The sequence below is a fragment of the Cherax quadricarinatus genome, chromosome 6, assembly GCF_038502225.1.
Source record: "Cherax quadricarinatus isolate ZL_2023a chromosome 6, ASM3850222v1, whole genome shotgun sequence".
NCBI classification, from domain to species: Eukaryota; Metazoa; Arthropoda; class Malacostraca; order Decapoda; family Parastacidae; genus Cherax; species Cherax quadricarinatus.
This window is the reverse complement of record NC_091297.1, coordinates 12691584-12710439: the sequence shown is the minus strand read 5'-3', so window position 1 is coordinate 12710439 and position 18856 is coordinate 12691584. Positions and strand designations below refer to the sequence as shown.

At 40.1% G+C, this 18856-nt stretch overlaps 1 protein-coding gene across 14 annotated transcripts in view; it reads left to right on the top strand.

The window, feature by feature from the left end:
- Positions 1-18856, top strand: part of Ptpmeg2 (Protein tyrosine phosphatase Meg2) — a 775124-nt gene that overhangs the window by 696732 nt on the left and 59536 nt on the right. For all 14 annotated transcript variants that reach the window (XM_070080395.1, XM_070080413.1, XM_070080421.1 and 11 more), the window contains 5 exons: positions 4925-5042; positions 9070-9300; positions 10089-10223; positions 10892-11134; positions 13449-13728. In XM_070080395.1, coding sequence (XP_069936496.1) covers positions 4925-5042; positions 9070-9300; positions 10089-10223; positions 10892-11134; positions 13449-13728 — 1007 coding nt within the window. The remainder of the gene's footprint in view (positions 1-4924; positions 5043-9069; positions 9301-10088; positions 10224-10891; positions 11135-13448; positions 13729-18856) is intronic.

Here is an 18856-nt window from a genome sequence, read left to right as displayed (position 1 = left end):
TCACAACATTGTCAGTGTAATAATCACCAGCACGGCTTGCAATAGCTGTGTGAGGGTGATTTTCATCCATGAAGGTTTGCACTTCAAGCCACTTTGCACAGATTTCCTTAATCTTTGTAGTAGGCAACTTCTTCAATTTCTCTCTCCCCTCCTCTGAACCAGTTTCCCCAGGTCTGGCCTCTTGCTCTTGAAGTTGATCTATCAGCTCATCAGTGGTTAGTTCTTCATTGTCCTCCTCCACCAACTCTTCCACATCCTCCCCACTAACCTCCAACCCCAAGGACTTTCCCAATGCCACAATGGATTCCTCAACTGGCATAATCATCTCAGGGTTAGCCTCAAACCCTTCAAAATCCCTTTTGTCTACACATTCTGGCCACAGTTTCTTCCAAGCAGAGTTCAAGGTCCTTTTAGTCACTTCCTCCCAAGCCTTACCTATAAGGTTTACACAATTGAGGATATTAAAGTGATCTCTCCAAAACTCTCTTAGAGTCAGTTGAGTTTCTGAGGTCACTACAAAGCACCTTTCAAACAGAGCTTTTGTGTACAGTTTCTTGAAGTTGGAAATAACCTGCTGGTCCATGGGCTGCAGGAGAGGAGTGGTATTAGGAGGCAAAAACTTCACCTTAATGAAGCTCATGTCCCCATAAAGTCGCTCTGCCACGTCTGTAGGATGACCAGGGGCATTGTCTAACACCAGGAGGCACTTAAGTTCTAATTTCTTTTCAGTTAGGTAATCTTTCACATTGGGGGTAAATGCATGGTGTAACCAGTTATAGAAAAATTCCCTAGTGACCCATGCCTTACTGTTTGCCCTCCACAGCACACACAAATTATCCTTGAGGACATTCTTTTGCCTGAACGCTCTGGGAGTTTCAGAGTGATACACTAATAAAGGCTTCACTTTGCAATCACCAGTAGCATTGGCACACATGAGAAGAGTAAGCCTGTCTTTCATAGGCTTATGTCCTGGGAGTGCCTTTTCCTCCTGAGTAATGTAGGTCCTGCTTGGCATTTTCTTCCAGAACAGGCCTGTTTCATCACAATTAAACACTTGTTCAGGTTTCAGTCCTTCAGTTTCTATGTACTCCTTGAATTCCTGCACATATTTTTCAGCCGCTTTTTGGTCCGAACTGGCAGCCTCACCATGCCTTATCACACTATGGATGCCACTACGCTTCTTAAATCTCTCAAACCAACCTTTGCTGGCCTTAAATTCACTCACATCATCACTAGTTGCAGGCATTTTTTTAATTAAATCCTCATGCAACTTCCTAGCCTTTTCACATATGATCACTTGAGAGACGCTATCTCCTGCTATCTGTTTTTCATTTATCCACACCAATAAGAGTCTCTCAACATCTTCCATCACTTGCGATCTTTGTTTCGAAAACACAGTTAAACCTTTGGCAAGAACAGCTTCCTTGATTGTCTTTCTGGTGCCCACAATAGTAGCGATGGTTGATTGGGGTTTCTTGTACAGCTTGACTAGGTCGGCTATACACACTCCACTTTCATACTTATCAATGATCTCTTTCTTCATTTCTATAGTAATTCTCACCCTTACTGGTGTAGGGTTGGCACTAGAAGCTTTCTTGGGGCCCATGGTCACTTATTTTCCAGAAACAGCACCGAAAACACTGTAATAATACGAAATATTCCGAGTGTATGCTTGGATGTTACCGCGGAGGCTGGCTGGTAAACAATGGCACGGGCGGCACATGTGAGGCTGGCTGAGGGCGCACATTGGACGCGTCTCGGACGAAAATCGGTGAGCGGGTTTTTAATCGGTATGCGCGGCAAAAATTTTGCGATTAAAGTAAGCGGTATGCGAAATAATCGCTATGTGATGCCATCGTTATGCGGGGGTCCACTGTACACTGGACCTCATCTTCACTAACAATGATGATCTGATATGTAATATAACTGTATCAAAGACAATACACTCAGATCACAACATAATAGAGGTACAGACATGTATGTACAGGGCTCCTGACCAGCAGAATGTGAGCAGTCATGAAGGTCTCTTCACAGAATTCAATTTCAATAACAAAAACATACAATGAGATCAAGTAAACCATGTCCTAAATGAAACAAGCTGGGAAGATATCCTAAACAACACGGACCCGAACATTTGCCTTGAAAAAATGAATTCTGTGGTTCTTGAGATCTGCTCATGACACATTCCATTAAGAAAAAGAAAGAAAAGATATAAACTAGAAAGAGAGAGACGTTCCCTATACAGACGAAGGCGAAGAGTCACAGAGCTGCTGAGTGGGGCCAATATATCTGAAATACGAAGGGAGGCACTAGTCAGTGAAATTGCAGATATCGAACTTAAGCTGAAGGTATCTTACAGGAGACAAGAATCACAGGAAGAACTAAAAGCCATAAAGGAAATTGAAAAATACTTTTCTTATGTCAAATCTAAGGGAAAAGAACATCTATTATTGGGCCCCTGCTTAGGCAGGATGGGACATACACAGATGACAGCCAAGAAATGAGCGAGATACTAAGTCCCAATATGACTCAGTGTTCAGCGAGCCACTGCCCAGACTAAGGGTCGACAATCCAAATGAATTCTTTATGAAAAAAAAAACAAAATTTGGTCATCTCAAAAATCTCGGATATTATTCTAACTCCACAAGACTTTGAAGAGGCAGGTCGCTCCTGCCTGTCCCAGCTACTGGACCACTATGACAAGGTCCTGGATGCTGTAGAGAATAAACAAAATACAGATGTAGTATACACAGACTTAGCAAAAGCTTTCGACAAGTGTGACCATGGTGTAATAGCCCACAGAATGCGGGATAAAGGAATAACGGGAAAAGTTGGTAGATGGAGCTACAACTTCCTGACAAATAGAACACAAAGAGTAGTAGTAAACAGAGTAAAGTCCCAGGCAGCCACGATAAAAAACTCTGTTCCACAAGGCACAGTATTTGCTCCCATTCTATTCCTCATCCTCATTTCTGACATAGAGATGTAAGCCATAGCTCCGTGTCTTCCTTTGCGGATGACACCCGGATTACCATGGCATTGACCTCCATCAAACACACTGCGAGACTCCAAGTGGACATCAACCAAATCTTCAAATGGGCCACATAAAACATTATGAAATTCAACAAGGAGAAATTTCAACTATGTACTCAGAAATGGGAAATGTGAAGAAATTAAAAATGTATCAGAGTACATATATGACAAATTCTAACCATACAATAGAGCGGAAAAGTAATGTGAAGGACCTGGGAGTGATAATGCCAGAGGATCTCGCCTTCAAAGACCACAACGATGTATCTACCTCATCCATTATGAAAATGATAGGAGGGATAATGAGAACCTTCAAAACTAGGGATGCCAAGCCCATGATGATTCTCTTCAAATTGCTTGTGGTCTCTAGGCTGGAATACAGCTGTACACTAATGGCCTCCTTCAAGGCTGGCAACATTGCAGACCTGGAGAGTGTATAAAGATTGGCACCAAATCTGCACACCAAAATCACTCCCTATGAAAGCAAAAGACTTGGCAGGAGATGCAACATTTCCCTGATGAAAAGCAGGTGCGCCACGAGTACATTGAGAGACAATACAATGAGTGAACATTAAAATGGTATAAAATACCGACAGATTGTTAGGTAAGACACATATGCAACAGTTAGGTATCTTTATTATGAAACGTTTCGCCTACACAGTAGGCTTCTTCAGTCAAGTACAGAAAAGTTGATAGAAGCAGAAGATACTTGAAGACGATGTAATCAGTCCATCACCCTTAAAGTTTTGAGGTGGTCAGTCCCTCAGTCTGGAGAAGAGCATTGTTCCATAGTATGAAACAATATTGTTTCATACTATGGAACAATGCTCTTCTCCAGACTGAGGGACTGACCACCTCAAAACTTTAAGGGTGATGGACTGATTACATCGTTTTCAAGTATCTTCTGCTTCTATCAACTTTTCTGTACTTGACTGAAGAAGCCTACTGTGTAGGCGAAACGTTTCATAATAAAGATACCTAACTGTTGCATATGTGTCTTACCTAACAATACAATGAGTGTTCGGGGCCCAAGAGTGTTCATTTGCCTCCCAGCATACATAAGGGTGATTACCAATAGATCCCTGGCTGTGTTCAAGAAGGCACTGGACAGGCACCTAAAGTCAGTACCTGACCAACCAGGCTGTGGTTCACACGTCAGCTTGCGTGCGGCCAGCAGTAACAGCCTGGTTGATCAGACCTTGATCCACCATGAGGCGTGGTCTCAGACCAGGCCGTGGGGGCGTTGACCCTCGATACCCTCTCCGGGTAAACTCCAGGTAAACAATGAATGGAGGTAGGTAGCATTTGGCACACCACAATGATTGGAGGTAGGCTGCACATATGTCACCACAATGAATGGAGGTAGGTAGCATTTATGTCACACTACTGGGAGTGATGGCAGCTTTTAACAAGAATAACATAAATTACAAAAAATAAAACATTATAGTACTAAAATCCAATACAATGGAACCTCGGTACTCGAACTTAATTCGTTCCAGAAGGCTGTTTGAGTGCTGATCTGTTCAAGTATCGAATGAATTCTTCCCAACCAATTTTCGTTTTGGTTGGCTGTTATTGCTAATCTTCATAGGCCTCATGGTGGCTTATTTATACAAATAATATAGAAAAAAATGCAAAAAAAAAACATGAAATATTTACAGCAAAGTTCTGCCAGGTTGTGCTTGTTTGGCCGAGTGCCAAGCTTTGTTCGAGTAGGGAACTGTTTGAGTACCGGGGTTCCACTGTACAAGCTGAAATACCTGAGATACAAAAGTCTTCAAAGGAATTTGTCAATAAACACACCTGCTATGGCACAGAGACATGATAATTGAATGAAATTTTTTCCCCCAAAAAGCACACAAGGCATAATTTACTGTATTTATTTTTTCATCAGAGCTGTGAGTTTATATGAGCAACACGAAGTGACAAGACATAGAGAAGGGCTGGTGAATCTCAACCCAACGAGTGATCCACTGAGAACAGAACTTGACACAGGAAAGTTCACCATTCTTGTAAGTTGCCATGATTCTGTTTTTCTTCATTTTATCTTAACCTCATTTGCTTGATAAGCAAATGCTCAAAGTTCACCTTAAGAATTTTCATCAATTTAGAGTACAGTATTATTTCAGTTACTGTTCAGTATAAACGTAGTCATACTTGTATTTTTTTTTTTAAAGAAACTGCTATATTTTGATAATGTATACAGAGTAATTGTTAAAAAATTAGATAAAACAGATTTCATGCATTTTGAAAATCTCCAGCTTAGGTAGTGAGGAAACAAAAAAATGCACCAGCAGGGAATGCAGCCACAAAAAATCCTAGCAAACAAAATTCCAAACTATGCAAATTCTATGCCTTGGGTAGCAGCAGGCATGGTATATCTGGAAAAACAGGTGGGACATGCACCTTTGACCATCCCACAAAATGCCACACCCACATGACAACAGGAGGGTGCAACTCCTCTTCCTGTAACTTATTTCACCCTGAAATGTGTCACTTGTCAGTCCATGAAAGAAAATGTTACAACATATACTGCCAGACATGTCATCTAAAGGGGACAAAAAGACACAGACCAGCCGGACTATGGGAAACAAAAGAGGGAAACTGTAACCTCTGCAGAGAAGGCATTTTTTTAGTGCCAGGTAGGAAAAAAAAGACTGGCAAGAAATGACAGAAATCTTATACCCACTGAAAACACCTCTGGAGCAGAGGCACAGTCATTGGCCTCCACTCCAGAACAACAGATATTAAGGCCAGCCAATGAAAGCCCCCCTAAATTCCATTCATATAACGACATTTATCTTTGCAAACATACAGAGTCTAAAGCCATCAGCAAATAACAAAATTCCTTACATCAAGGGACTGTTCTTGGAGTCAAATGCAATGTTTGCAGCTTTCACAGAGACCCACATAAAGGATCATTTTGACAAAATATGTATCCCAGGTTATAACCTATTCAGATGTGACAGACTAAACAGGCAACAAGGATGAATTGGTTTGTATGTCACAGAGTCGCTCATTTGCTCAGAACTACTAAACACCTCAAATGATATAGTTGAAGTTTTGGCAATAAAGGTTGAAAACCAAAACCTTGTTATTGTAGTTGTATACAAGCCTCCAGATGCCACTTCCCAGCAATTCCAGGAATGGCTTTTGAAAACTGACCACTGTCTGGAAAATCTCCCAACTGATGCCCCAAACATCTTGCTACTGGGAGATTTCAACTTGAGACAACTAAAATATAGGAGTGTAGCAAATAATATTTTAGCAGAGATCATCCCAGGAGGAAGCTCAGATGAAAATTCACACACACACAACTGAGCTATTAACCCCTTGACTGTCGCAACCCCCAATCCTGAGGTGTCTCCTGGTGTTGTAAAATTTAAAAAAAAAAAATATTTTTCTTATGAAATGATAGAGAACCTTTTCCTGATTGTAATGACACCAAAAAATTAAAATTTGATAGAAAACTGACGGAATTACGCTCTCGCAAAGTTAGCGACCTCGGTGATATTTACAAATCAGCGATTTCGCCCGATTTTCGGCTAATTCCATTGTTCCAGTTGACCAAACTCATAGCTGTTTCTTTAGAACTCCATTTTTTTCTATCGATTGAGTACAAGAAACTGCCCATTTACCAATTTCAACTACCCAATAACGTGGTCAGAAATTTGCAATTTGGCCAATTTCACGAAAATTAAAAAATATGACAATTTCAAAATAACGTCCAGAATGAACAATGCAGACATTCCTGGCTCTAAAATAACATTTTCTTGGTTCATCAGTCACGTCTCCAGGCCCCTCTGATATTACTCTTGCTTTCTACTTTGAATTTTTATTCAAACAAAAAATAGAAGATTTACTGTTATGCAGACTACTGCAATATTGTAATAATTGTACAAATAATGTCAACCCATTCATGACTGCATATTAGAATGGCTAGTTGGATATTTATTGGACAATGACATCATTTGTTTACTTTTGAACATCGGCAAAAATCAAACATATTCCCTACTTTGAGCTCCATTTCCAGGTTCTTTTTATAGTAAAACCAATCAAAATCACCTCTATTTCTATAATATGTTTTCCATTCTATCATATGAGACCAAGAAAACGAGAATAGAACCATAAATACTGTACGAAAATAGACCACTAAGTCGGCATTTTAATTAAAAAAAAACGGTCGGAGTTTTTTTTTTCTCATTATGCACTGCGTGCTCCAGGATTTTTTTTATATGGTGCACACTGACCACACAGGCCCGTTCTCTCACATGTGGGCCTACCAGCTTTCTCCTGCTTGATTTGAAGCCTCTAGAATTTATGAGTATATAAACATCAAACACGGTACCTCATAAGACATATATATATACGACCAAAACAGTCAAAGGGTTAAATCTTTGCACCAAATTCACTTTAAATCAACAAATATTAGAGCATACAAGACTAGAAAATATGCTGGACCTCATCTTCAATATCAACGACGATCTGATACCAATTTACTAACTTTTTTCACTAAGGTATTTGAGGAGGTGGATCATGGTAATAAATATGATATTGTGTATATGGACTTCAGTAAGGCTGTCGATAGAGTTCTACATCAGAGGCTACTGAGGAAACTTAAGGAACACGGAATAGAAGGAGAAATTTTTTCCTGGGTAGAGGCATGGTTGACAAATAGGCAGCAGAGAGTTTGCATAAATGGGGAGAAATCAGAGTGGGGGCATGTCACAAGTGGTGTTCCACAAGGGTCAGTGCTGGGCCCCTTGTTGTTCACAATTTACATAAACGGCATAGATGAGGGAATAAATAGCGACATAAGCAAATTTGCTGATGATTCCAAAATAGGCCATCCAATTCATTCTAATGAGGACATTAGAGCACTCCAGGAAGAATTGAATAGACTGATGCAGTGGCCAGAGAAGGGGCAGATGCAGTTTAACCCTTTAACCCTTTTGAGGGTCGGTCATGTACATGTACGTCCTAACTGCCAGGGTCGATCACGTACTTACACGCGTAAATTCTAGCGCCTTCATATCGAGCAGGAGAAAGCTGGTAGGCCTACATGTGAGAGAATGGGTCTGCGTGATCATTGTGTGCAGTAGGAAAAAAATCGGGGCACCCGCATTGCACTGTGGGAACGCCATTTTAGTATGTCTTGTTCACCATACCTCTCAGTAAGAAACTCCTTGCCCCACAGCAAATTGGGACTTTTGTTCCCAAGAAAGAGGAAACTCGTATTTTCCCTTGTTCAGGACTCAAATGTGAGAAGTGCTGATGATGGTGATAGTGAACATGATATACAAGCTCTTGAAAACTTTTTCAGTAGCGAGTGTGAAGTGGAATATTCCCCAGTGAAGCATCAGTATTTATGATGCTACCTGCTCTCTGGTAGTGTACCATATACTATTCCAAGGCGAATAGCATGTGGTACCTTCTCGTTGGCTGAACCTTGGTACTGATCGAATGATGGGGCCCCATCATTCGACCCTTATTACTGGGTTGCAGGTTGGGGAGATAGCCTATCAACGAGGGTGTGTATCTTCGCCGAATAAAGGTTACGTACTCTTTGCATGCTGCAGGATTTTTTTTATATGGTGCACACTTAACACATAAACCCATTCTCTCATAGCTAGGCCCAAATTTACTGCTCACATCTTATCTGAATGAGCTGAGCTCATGGACAGTGACCTCAAACTTGTAGTACTATGGCACAGTCGGCAAAGGGGTCAATCAGTATTATTAAGTTGTACAGTTTTTAATGCTAGTATGTTATGTATGATTATGGAAACAACTATAAATTAAGTAAATAAAGCTCCAAAGATTTGTAAGAGAGTTCTATCACTGTAGAGTAATTTTTATGAACAAAATATTAATGATTATGTGTATTGTTAGCGATGACATGGAGCTTATCCTTCTTTGTAATATCTTATATTGTATATTTTAACAATGATATTATTAGCTATTTTTCCACTTTACATTGAAATCTTATATCAGTAATTTTATTGTAATAGAGTATTTCAAGTAATTTATTTATCCTAGCCGTGTCGTGATGAAACGGGTGCAGCCATAGCTGTATTTACCGCCCGCCTACATGACCCAAGAGCAACCACACAACAGACAACACTGCAGGGAGTTGTGTACCAGTTGGATGCTGCCCTTGAGTCCAGAGAGACTCAGAGATGTGGTCTGGTTTTCATTTATGATATGAGCGAATCTGCATATCAAAACTTTGACTATCAATTGTCGCAAAAGATTCTTACACTGTTAAAGGTAATTTTTACTCAAATAATGATGATTTATTAACCAAAACAGCAGCTTAACCCTTCCAACAAGTAGGTCGTGATGATAAACTGAGAAGCACTTCTGTATGACTGTGGATAGTATGATCTTATTATTGCAGCCAAAAACTTCCAAAACATCTCATGCTGTGTTCCTACTTCAAAAAGACTGGTAGTTAAAATTTCTCTCTGGTAGGTGCTGCCATCTGTCATCCAAAATTAAAAATCTAAATGCTTGCATTCCTAAGAAGACTACTCACACACACATAGGTATGGTCCTTTAATTGTTGACATATGGTACTGTACCATAAAATATAATTTTCAACAGTAACAGCATGTGGATAATTGATTCTGTATAATATGAGGGTGTGAGGTTAACAAGGCCATGGCTAAGCAAAATATTTGTAGGGGTGAGAAAAACACGAAATTAGGCTGCTTCATATGTTTATTAGCTTCTAACCTCATTGACACCCTTCCCTGCTTAACATGCATATGACATCAAGTAATATATTTGATGTCTGTTCATAATGACTCAGTGTCCACTTCAGTCAAGGCAGGGTGACCCAAAGAAAATATGTTGGGGTGAAGAACTCTTCAGAATATGATTGACTTCTTTGGTTTAAATTTCTCTTTAAAAGAATCTTATGCCTTACATGTTGTATTTATTGTGTGCTAAAAGCTGTATAGTTTTGATACTCCAGTAGAATTTTCTTCAGTAGTAGATTTCAAAATTTGTTTTTAGGATGCACTTTTTTTTTTTTTATAATGGTTTAATTTCAGGGAGGGTATCCAGCACGTTTGAAGAAGGTGTTAATAGTAACAGCACCACTCTGGTTCAAGGCACCATTCAAAGTACTTCGGCTCTTTGTTCGAGAAAAACTAAGGGATCGTGTCTATACAGTGTCACTGCCTGAGGTTGGTAATAGACTACATTTAAGGTTTGAATTTCAGTATCACAGACTGTAAGTTGTGCATTAATATACAGTAATTCAGTTTTATGGTACATAATCTAAAATGTTTACACTGGGGTAACAGTTTCATTAACACTGCAGTTCCTCCATGTGCGGCTGATACATCTTCAGTATCAGCTCTTCATTGTATGTTCCTCCATGTGCAGCTGAAACATCTTCAGTGTCAGCTGTACATTGTATGTTCCTCCATGTGCAGCTGATACATCTTCAGTATGAGCTCTTCATTGTATGTTCCTCCATGTGCAGCTGAAACATCTTCAGTGTCAGCTGTACATTGTATGTTCCTCCATGTGCAGCTGATACATCTTCAGTATGAGCTCTTCATTGTATGTTCCTCCATGTGCAGCTGAAACATCTTCAGTGTCAGCTGTACATTGTATGTTCCTCCATGTGCAGCTGATACATCTTCAGTATGAGCTCTTCATTGTATGTTCCTCCATGTGCAGCTGAAACATCTTCAGTATCAGCTGTACATTATATGTTCCTCCATGTGCAGCTGATACATCTTCAGTATCAGCTGTACATTGTAGGTTCCTCCATGTGCAGCTGATACTGAAGATGTACTTTATTAATATTAAAATCTAAGAATTTTTTTCTTTGTTTTTCTTACAGCTTGTAAATCACATACCAGGAAAGTGTTTGCCCAGGGATCTGGGTGGAGATCTTAGTGTTGATCATAACGCTTGGCTCTTACGGTGCCAAGCCTCCATGACCAATAGAGACCCTTCGGGTGTTTGTGAGCCTGTCCCACCCCTTACATTCCAATCTGGACACAACTCTACAGCAGATTCTGATAATAATAGTACCACAATGGTACCAACTGGAGATCACGACCCTACTAGCTCAGTGGAACAGGTAAAACAAAATTAATATTAACCCTTAAACGGTCCAAACATATATATACTTTCACTCGCGTAGCACCCCAAATTTTTTGAGAAATTTTTTTTTTTTTTTTTTTTTTTAATAGGAAAAGGCATCCCCAATTATTTTAATATGGCGTACAGTGAGTGCACACACCCATTCTCTCATCTCTAGGTGACTCAGGTTTATTGTGGCAATGTTGAATGAATGACAAAGAAAACGTATATATACGTTTGGGGCGCTATGCGAGAGAACGTATATGTACGTTTGGACCGTTTAGGGGTTAATATTAAGATCCATCCCAAACCCCTCCTTTAAAGTGCAGGCATTGTACTTCCTATTTCCAGGACTCAAGGCTGGCTAGCCTGTTTCCCTGAATCCCTTCACAAAATATTGCCCTGCTCACACTCCAGCAGCTCATCAGGTCCCAAAAACCATTCGTCTCTATTCACTCCTATCTAACACGCTCATGCACACTTGCTGGAAGTCCAAGCCCATCACCCACAAAACCTGCTTTACCCCCTCCCTCCAACCTTTTTGGGGATGACCCCTACCCTGTCTTCCTTCTCCCTACAGATTTATACTCTCTCCAAGTTATACTTTGTTCTATTCTCTCTAAATGACCAAAACACCTCAACAATCCCTCTGCAGCCCTCTGACTAATACTTTTAGTAACTCCACACCTCCTCCTAATTTCCACACTATGAATTCTCTGCATAATATTTACACCACACATTGCCCTTAGACATGACATCTCCACTGCCTCCAGCCGCCTTCTCGCTGCAACATTTAAAATTCATGCTTGACACCCACATAAGAGTGTTAGTGCCACTATACTCTCGTACATTCCCTTCTTTGCCTCTGTGGATAACATTCTTGTCTCTACAGATACCCCCACACACCACTCCTTCATCAATTCTGTGGTGAACCTCATCCTTCATAAACCCATCCACTGACAAGTCAACTCCCAAATATCTGAAAACATTCACTTTTTCCATACTACCTCTCTCCAATGTGATGTCCAATTTTTCTTTATCTAACTTGTTTGATACCTTCATCACCTTACTCTTATCTATGTTCACTTTCAACTTTCTACCTTTACACACCCTCCCAAACTCATCCACTAACCTTCGCAACTTTTCTTCAGAATCTCCAGAAGCACAGTATCATCAGCAAAAAGTAACTACATCAATTCCCATTTTGTATTTGATTCTCCATAATTTAATCCCACCCCTCTCCCCAGCATTTACTTCTTTTACAGCCCCATCTATAAATATGTTAAACAACCATGGTGACATTACCTACTAAGACCTACTTTTTTTTTTTTTTTTTTTTTTTTTTTTTTCAACAAGTCGGTCGTCTCCCACCGAGGCAGGGTGACCCACAAAAAAGAAAGAAAATCCCCAAAAAGAAAATACTTTCATCATCATTCAACACTTTCACCACACTCACACATTATCACTGCTTTTGCAGAGGTGCTCAGAATATAACAGTTTAGAAGTATATACGTATAGAGATACACAACATATCCCTCCAAACTGCCAATATCCCAAACCCCTCCTTTAAAGTGCAGGCATTGTACTTCCCATTTCCAGGACTCAAGTCCGACTATATGAAAATAACCGGTTTCCCTGAATCCCTTCACTAAATATTACCCTGCTCACACTCCAACAGATCGTCAGGTCCCAAGTATCATTCGTCTCCATTCACTCCTATCTAACACGCTCATGCACGCTTGCTGGAAGTCCAAGCCCCTCACCCACTTTTACTGGGAAGTAATAATTCAAAGTGTTGAATGCTGTTGTAAGCTTTTTCTTTCTTTTTGGGTTATCCTGCCTTGGTGGGAAATGGCCGATGTGCTAAAAGAAAGAAAATTAAGACCCATTGAGCAAGGGGCTAGTAACCCCCTTCTCCTGCATATATTGCTAAATTTAAAAGGAGAAACTTACAATTTTTTCCTTTTGGTCCACCCTGCCTCGGTGGGATATGGCCGGTTTGTTGACAGAAGGTGATTAAGATCCATGGAGCAAGGGGCTAGTAACCCCTTCTCCTGAATACATTACTAAATTTAAAAAGAGAAACTCTTTTTTTTTTTTTTTTTTTTTTTTTTTTTTTTTTTTTTAGGGTTCCTTGCCTCATTGGGATACAGCCAGTTCATTGAAAAAATTATATGTTAAGATCCATAAGTTGTGTACCCTTACTTTTTTGCTGAATCTCTTTAAAAAATTAAAATGCCTCTGTCATTGTAACAGAATTGTGCTTATGTTTGTGCATAATTTAAAATTTTCATTTTATATTATTTTCTCAGCTGTGTGAGTTTAGTGAAGATGATGTTAGCTGCTGTGAGAAGAGCTTCTCCCATGACAGTAATGATGAGGATGATCTAGAAGAGGGACATGTCAGAGAAGATGGGCGATTGTCTGGTCTTATTAATACAGAGGCTGAAGACCCAATAAATGAAGAAAAGAGAAAAGATGGAGAGAAAGATTTAAGTCCATCTTTAAAAGGAGAATGTTCACCAGTGCCTGAAATACAAGATACTGCACATCTCAATGGTCATGTATTACATGACACAGACCATATTAGTGGTTTGTATTCACTTTACAAATGTGACTTTAATTAGTTAAAAACACAGTGTTGCAGGGACATTTTTATTACCGTTTCTATGTTTTGTCCAGGGCAGGACTTTATGAAGTATACATAAAATGCATCTTAAGGATAAGGCAAACAAATGCCTGAGGTCAAATTTGAGAGAGGTCACAGGATAGGTTACACATCCAAGGCCTTTCACCTTACCTCTCTAACCTTACATCATCTTTCAACAGTAATTTAACCAGGAAGTATTTTTAATTTATGAAATGTGACCTGAATCTTTGTGTTGTCATTATTTTGACTGGTAAATTTTATTATAATAGGTAAGAAGAAACAGGCAGTTTAGCAGATATATTAACCCCTTAACTGTCCAAATGTAGATCTATGTTGTTACCACTAGCACTCCAAATGTAGATCAACTTTTATTTTTCCTGCCTTCAAATTTGGCATGATTGGCCTGAGATGCCTGGTCAGCATAGAATGGGTCTTAACGCTCGGTGTGTGCAGTATTAAAAAAATCTGGGACCACTTAGTACCTTGTGGGAGCACCAATTCTGCTGAGTGCCAGCTAGAGCAAACAGCATGGAAAACACCAGGGATTCACTGATGTTATGTCCTATTAACCCCTAAACAGTCCAAACGTATATATATGTTCTCTCGCCCAGTGCCCCAAATATTTTGAAAAATAAAAAAAAAAAATTTTTATATTAAAAATAAAGAGAACATTTTTCTAAGTGTTATATGATTAAAATAAAAAAATTAGGGTCAGTACTTACCGAGATATGAGGCTACGAAGTTGGCACTTAATGCTCACCTGACAGCAACATCGAGTCCTGCCACTGGTAGAAGTGTTGCCGATATACCTTTCTTTCTCATTTTTATATTATTTTATATAATTTTTATGTTCTATAATTACAATTTATAGTAGTTCTTGTCATTTCATAACCAATCTCTGTACTGACACTAATATTAGGTACTGAAATTGTAGTCAAATTGTCACAAACACACTGACAGGTGGACATTTACTAGTGTCTAGGAATATATACAAAGTATTTATAGGTCCCAGCAATGTTTTGCATACACAGGAGTAAATAATAATAATAAGACGAAGAAGAAAAAGAAGAAGAAGTTCCCTTGAAGCATGATGTAAGACAAGTGTCAGTGACAAATGTCAGCAGGGTGCAGTGATAAGATAAGGGGTGACATTTGATGTGCGCCAGCGAGGGTGCAATGATAAGATGAGATAAGGGGTGACATTTGATGAGCATCGGCATGTCTGTCTCTCTGTCTGCTTGTCTGTCTCTCTGCTTGTCTCTCTGTCTCCGAGAGAGCCACTGTGAACCAGTAAGTATTCTTATGCATTATATCTTTAAGCACAGTGTAGCACTTGGGATTTTTTAGGTTATCCTAGGTAATTTATACTATGTATAACTGTATTTATGTGTACCTTTGAGACAGAGATAGAAAGTGAGAGATAGAGACAGACAGAGATAGTCAGATAGAGAGAGAGATAGACATAGATACAGACAAACAGACGGAGATAGAGCCAGCCATCCAGCAGCCGGTCAGCTAGTTGGCCAGTCAGCCAGCCAGCATGTTGTGCAGTTTGTGAGAGTTGGGTGTAGTGAGAGTGCCTAGGTTTGGACCAGGCAGTGCCTCCCCCATGCTACTGGGGGGGGGAGGGAGCTGGGTGTGTGGGTGAAGATGAAGTGAACTTTGTTGGTTTTGGCGAGTCACATGCCCATATCTTTCATGATCTTCATGGGAAATGAATGAATGTTGTGTTTGTTGTAGGCAGGACAGTGTGAGCAACAGTGCACAATCAGTGTGTAGGGAAGTGCCCCTCCCCCCCCCCCTCCCCAGGCCTTGCCCTGTGTGTAGTAAACAATGACCCTCTCATAACCACTCACCCTCGTGCCTCAACCATTCAACTCCCCCGCCTCACCCACCCAACTCCTAGCACCACCACAACTGTAGAGGGTACGTTTTCCCTCCCAGCCCACGTCAGCAATGGCACTCCAGGGACAGCGCCGTGGAATTTGACCGCAAGGCAGTTGTCAGGTGTGCCACAGGCAGTGTGCACTCAGTTCCTCAAACTTCAACATCCGTGCACACGGTGGGTGTCGGGCACCCAGAAGGCTCCAGGTGGCAACAATCAACAGCCCCTCCCAGCAGACATAGGTGACAGCTGCCGTTCCTTCACCTTTACAGAGGGCCTGGGATCTTCAATCAACTTCGTGTCCACCAGGACGTTGACACGTCCCCAGGGCGGCTCTCCCTTGGGCTACTAGCAGAGTCGCTGGCCTCTTCGACCTCTTGGGGAGGGTCGATGGTGCTCCTGCAAACAACAGATCCCGGGGCAACTTGCTGCTGTTTGCAGTGGCTGTCTGGCTGTCCTGCCAAGGAGGGACAGGCACCTAACAACATCTGTTGGCAATGGATGAATTCCCTACAATGATTGTTAACTGATCATTACTCTGAAAATTGTTCATGATTGTAATCATGTGTTCACGATTCATTACCTTTGAAACTTGTGATGATTGTGACCAGCTCTACCTTGAGCTCATTACCTTTGTACTTGGTCATGATTGTGACCAGATCTAGTTCATTACCTTTGAAACTTACTCAGCTATCAAAACTTTGGAGTTGAACACTTATTACACGTTCCAGAATTGTTTCTCTTTACTTAGGGCATAGGTTATAAGACATTCTGAAAGGGTGTTGCACAAATGTTGCTCATGGGTTATTATCGAGGTTTTTGATATTTCCTCGACCACTTGTGGCCACATCCACCTCAAAGCCACTAAACTTGGGGTCAGCATCACTTTCCTCTTAAAACGGGAGTGTTAATATGACATGACATCAGTGAATCCTTGGTGTTTGTCATGCTGTTTACTCTAGCTGGCGCTCATTTTAACCCGTGCTCCCACAAGGTATTAAGTGGTCCCAGATTTTTTTAATATGGTGCACACCGAGTGTTAAGACCCATTCTATGCTGACCAGGCATCTCAGGCCAATCGTGCCAAATTTGGAGGCAGGAAAAATAGAACGTATATATACGTTTGGAGTGCTATTGGTAAGAAAGTACATATACGTTTAGACCGTTTAAGGGTTAACATTCCCTTTTTAAGAGGAAAGTGATGTTGATCTTGAGTTTAATGGCTCTGAGGTGGATGTGGCCACAACTGGTTGAGGAAATATCAAAAACCTCGATAATAACACACGTACAACATTTGTGCAACATCCTCTCAATTTTGGTACCAGTGGTAGTGTCATCCTGCTAGAATGTCTTATAACTTATGCCTTAAGTAAAGAGAAACAATTCTGGAATATGTAATACGTGTTTGGTAGGCTGGCTGGCTGAATTGACTATGGCTGTCTCTATCTCCGTCTGTCTGTCTGTATCTGTCTCTGTCTATCTTTGTCTCCATCTCACAGGTACACATAAATACAATTATACATAGTGTAAATTACCTAGGATAACCCAAGAAATCCAGACAAAGTGCTATACTGTGCTTGTAGATATCATGCATAATAAGCATGACTGGCAAGTAATACACATTTTCACTTGTTCAGGACTCAGACTTGATGACTCTGCATCGTGTGTAATACCTGTTGGTTCATGAGTGGCTCTCTCTGAGACAGAAAGAGAGACAAGCAGACAGAGACACAGAAAGATAGATAAGCAGAGACAGATAAACAGAGAGAGCTAGACAGACGAACAGATGTGCAGACAGACAGACAGACATGTTAATGAGTAACAGTGGAAACAAATAAAGCCAAGGCAGTGCATGAGCATCAGATGTCACTCCACTGCTGCACTGTCAGCAGTGGAGTGACACTTATCTTACACCATGCTTCAAAGAGTTTCATATATACTCCAGCATGTCTAAAACATTGCTGGGACCTATAAATACTATGTATATATTTCTAGACAATAGTAAGTGACCAAGGCAGGTGAAAATGTTCACCTGTCAGTTTGTTTGTGACTATTTGAGTACTATTTCGGTACCTAATATTAGTGTCAGAACAGAGATTGGCTATGAAATCACAAGAACTGCTATAAATTGTAATTATCAGAACATAAAAATTATATAAATTAAAAAAAGAAACAAGAAAAAAGGTATATCGGTAACACTTCTGCAAGCAGCAGGACTCCCATGTTTGCCATCATGTGAGCATCCAGTGCCAACTTTGCAGTCTTGTATCTCTATAAGTACTGACCCTAAAAAAAAAAAAATCCTATTACATGTAGAAAAATGTCCTTTTTATTTTAATCTTTTTTTTTTTTTTTTTTTTTTTTTTTTTTTTTTTTTTTTTTTTTTTTTTTTTTTTTTTTTTTTTTTTCAAAAAATATTTGAAGCTCTGGGCGAGAGAACATAGATTTATGTTTGGACAGTTAAGGGTTAATTGTATATAGTTTTCAACTTTTTCAGATTACAGGTCAGCCATCACTAATCCAGCAGTAAATTATCCAGTTCCATCAGTAATCCGGCACTAATTTCGGCTAGCATAATTTCAAATTTCCAGGGTCGCCACATCAACCTGCTGCTACTGTTTGGTGGCGTTACTTGCTGCATAAGTCATTTTAATTTCTTTTTCTCCATTTATTGTTATAACCTGCTGACTTTTAGCCCTAGCCATGGTTCCAGCGAAAAAAGAAATGTTTTTCGTTGTGTAAAGCACCTACACCGTACATTGTCCATAAAAGATAAGGTGCCTTTTAAGCCACTCTCAGTTGCTATGAGCTCCTGAGTCTCGTGATGTGGGGGAATATGCTTTACTATTACACTAATATCAACCCTACGGTTTATTTACCTATCACAATTGATCTAATATGACATAATAAACAATATAAATAACATAAAAACATGGTAAATACCCCAAAATGAATAATAATAATAATAATAAAGGATATGGTATGCATGAGCGTGTTTGAAAGGAGTGAATGGAGACGAATGGTATTTGGGACCTGACGATCTGCTGAAGTGTGAGCAGGGTAATATTTAGTGAAGAGATTCAGGGAAACCGGTTATTTTATATAGCAGGACTTGAGTCCTGGAAATGGGAAGTACAATGCCTGCACTCTAAAGGAGGGGTTTCGGGATATTAGCAGTTTGGAGG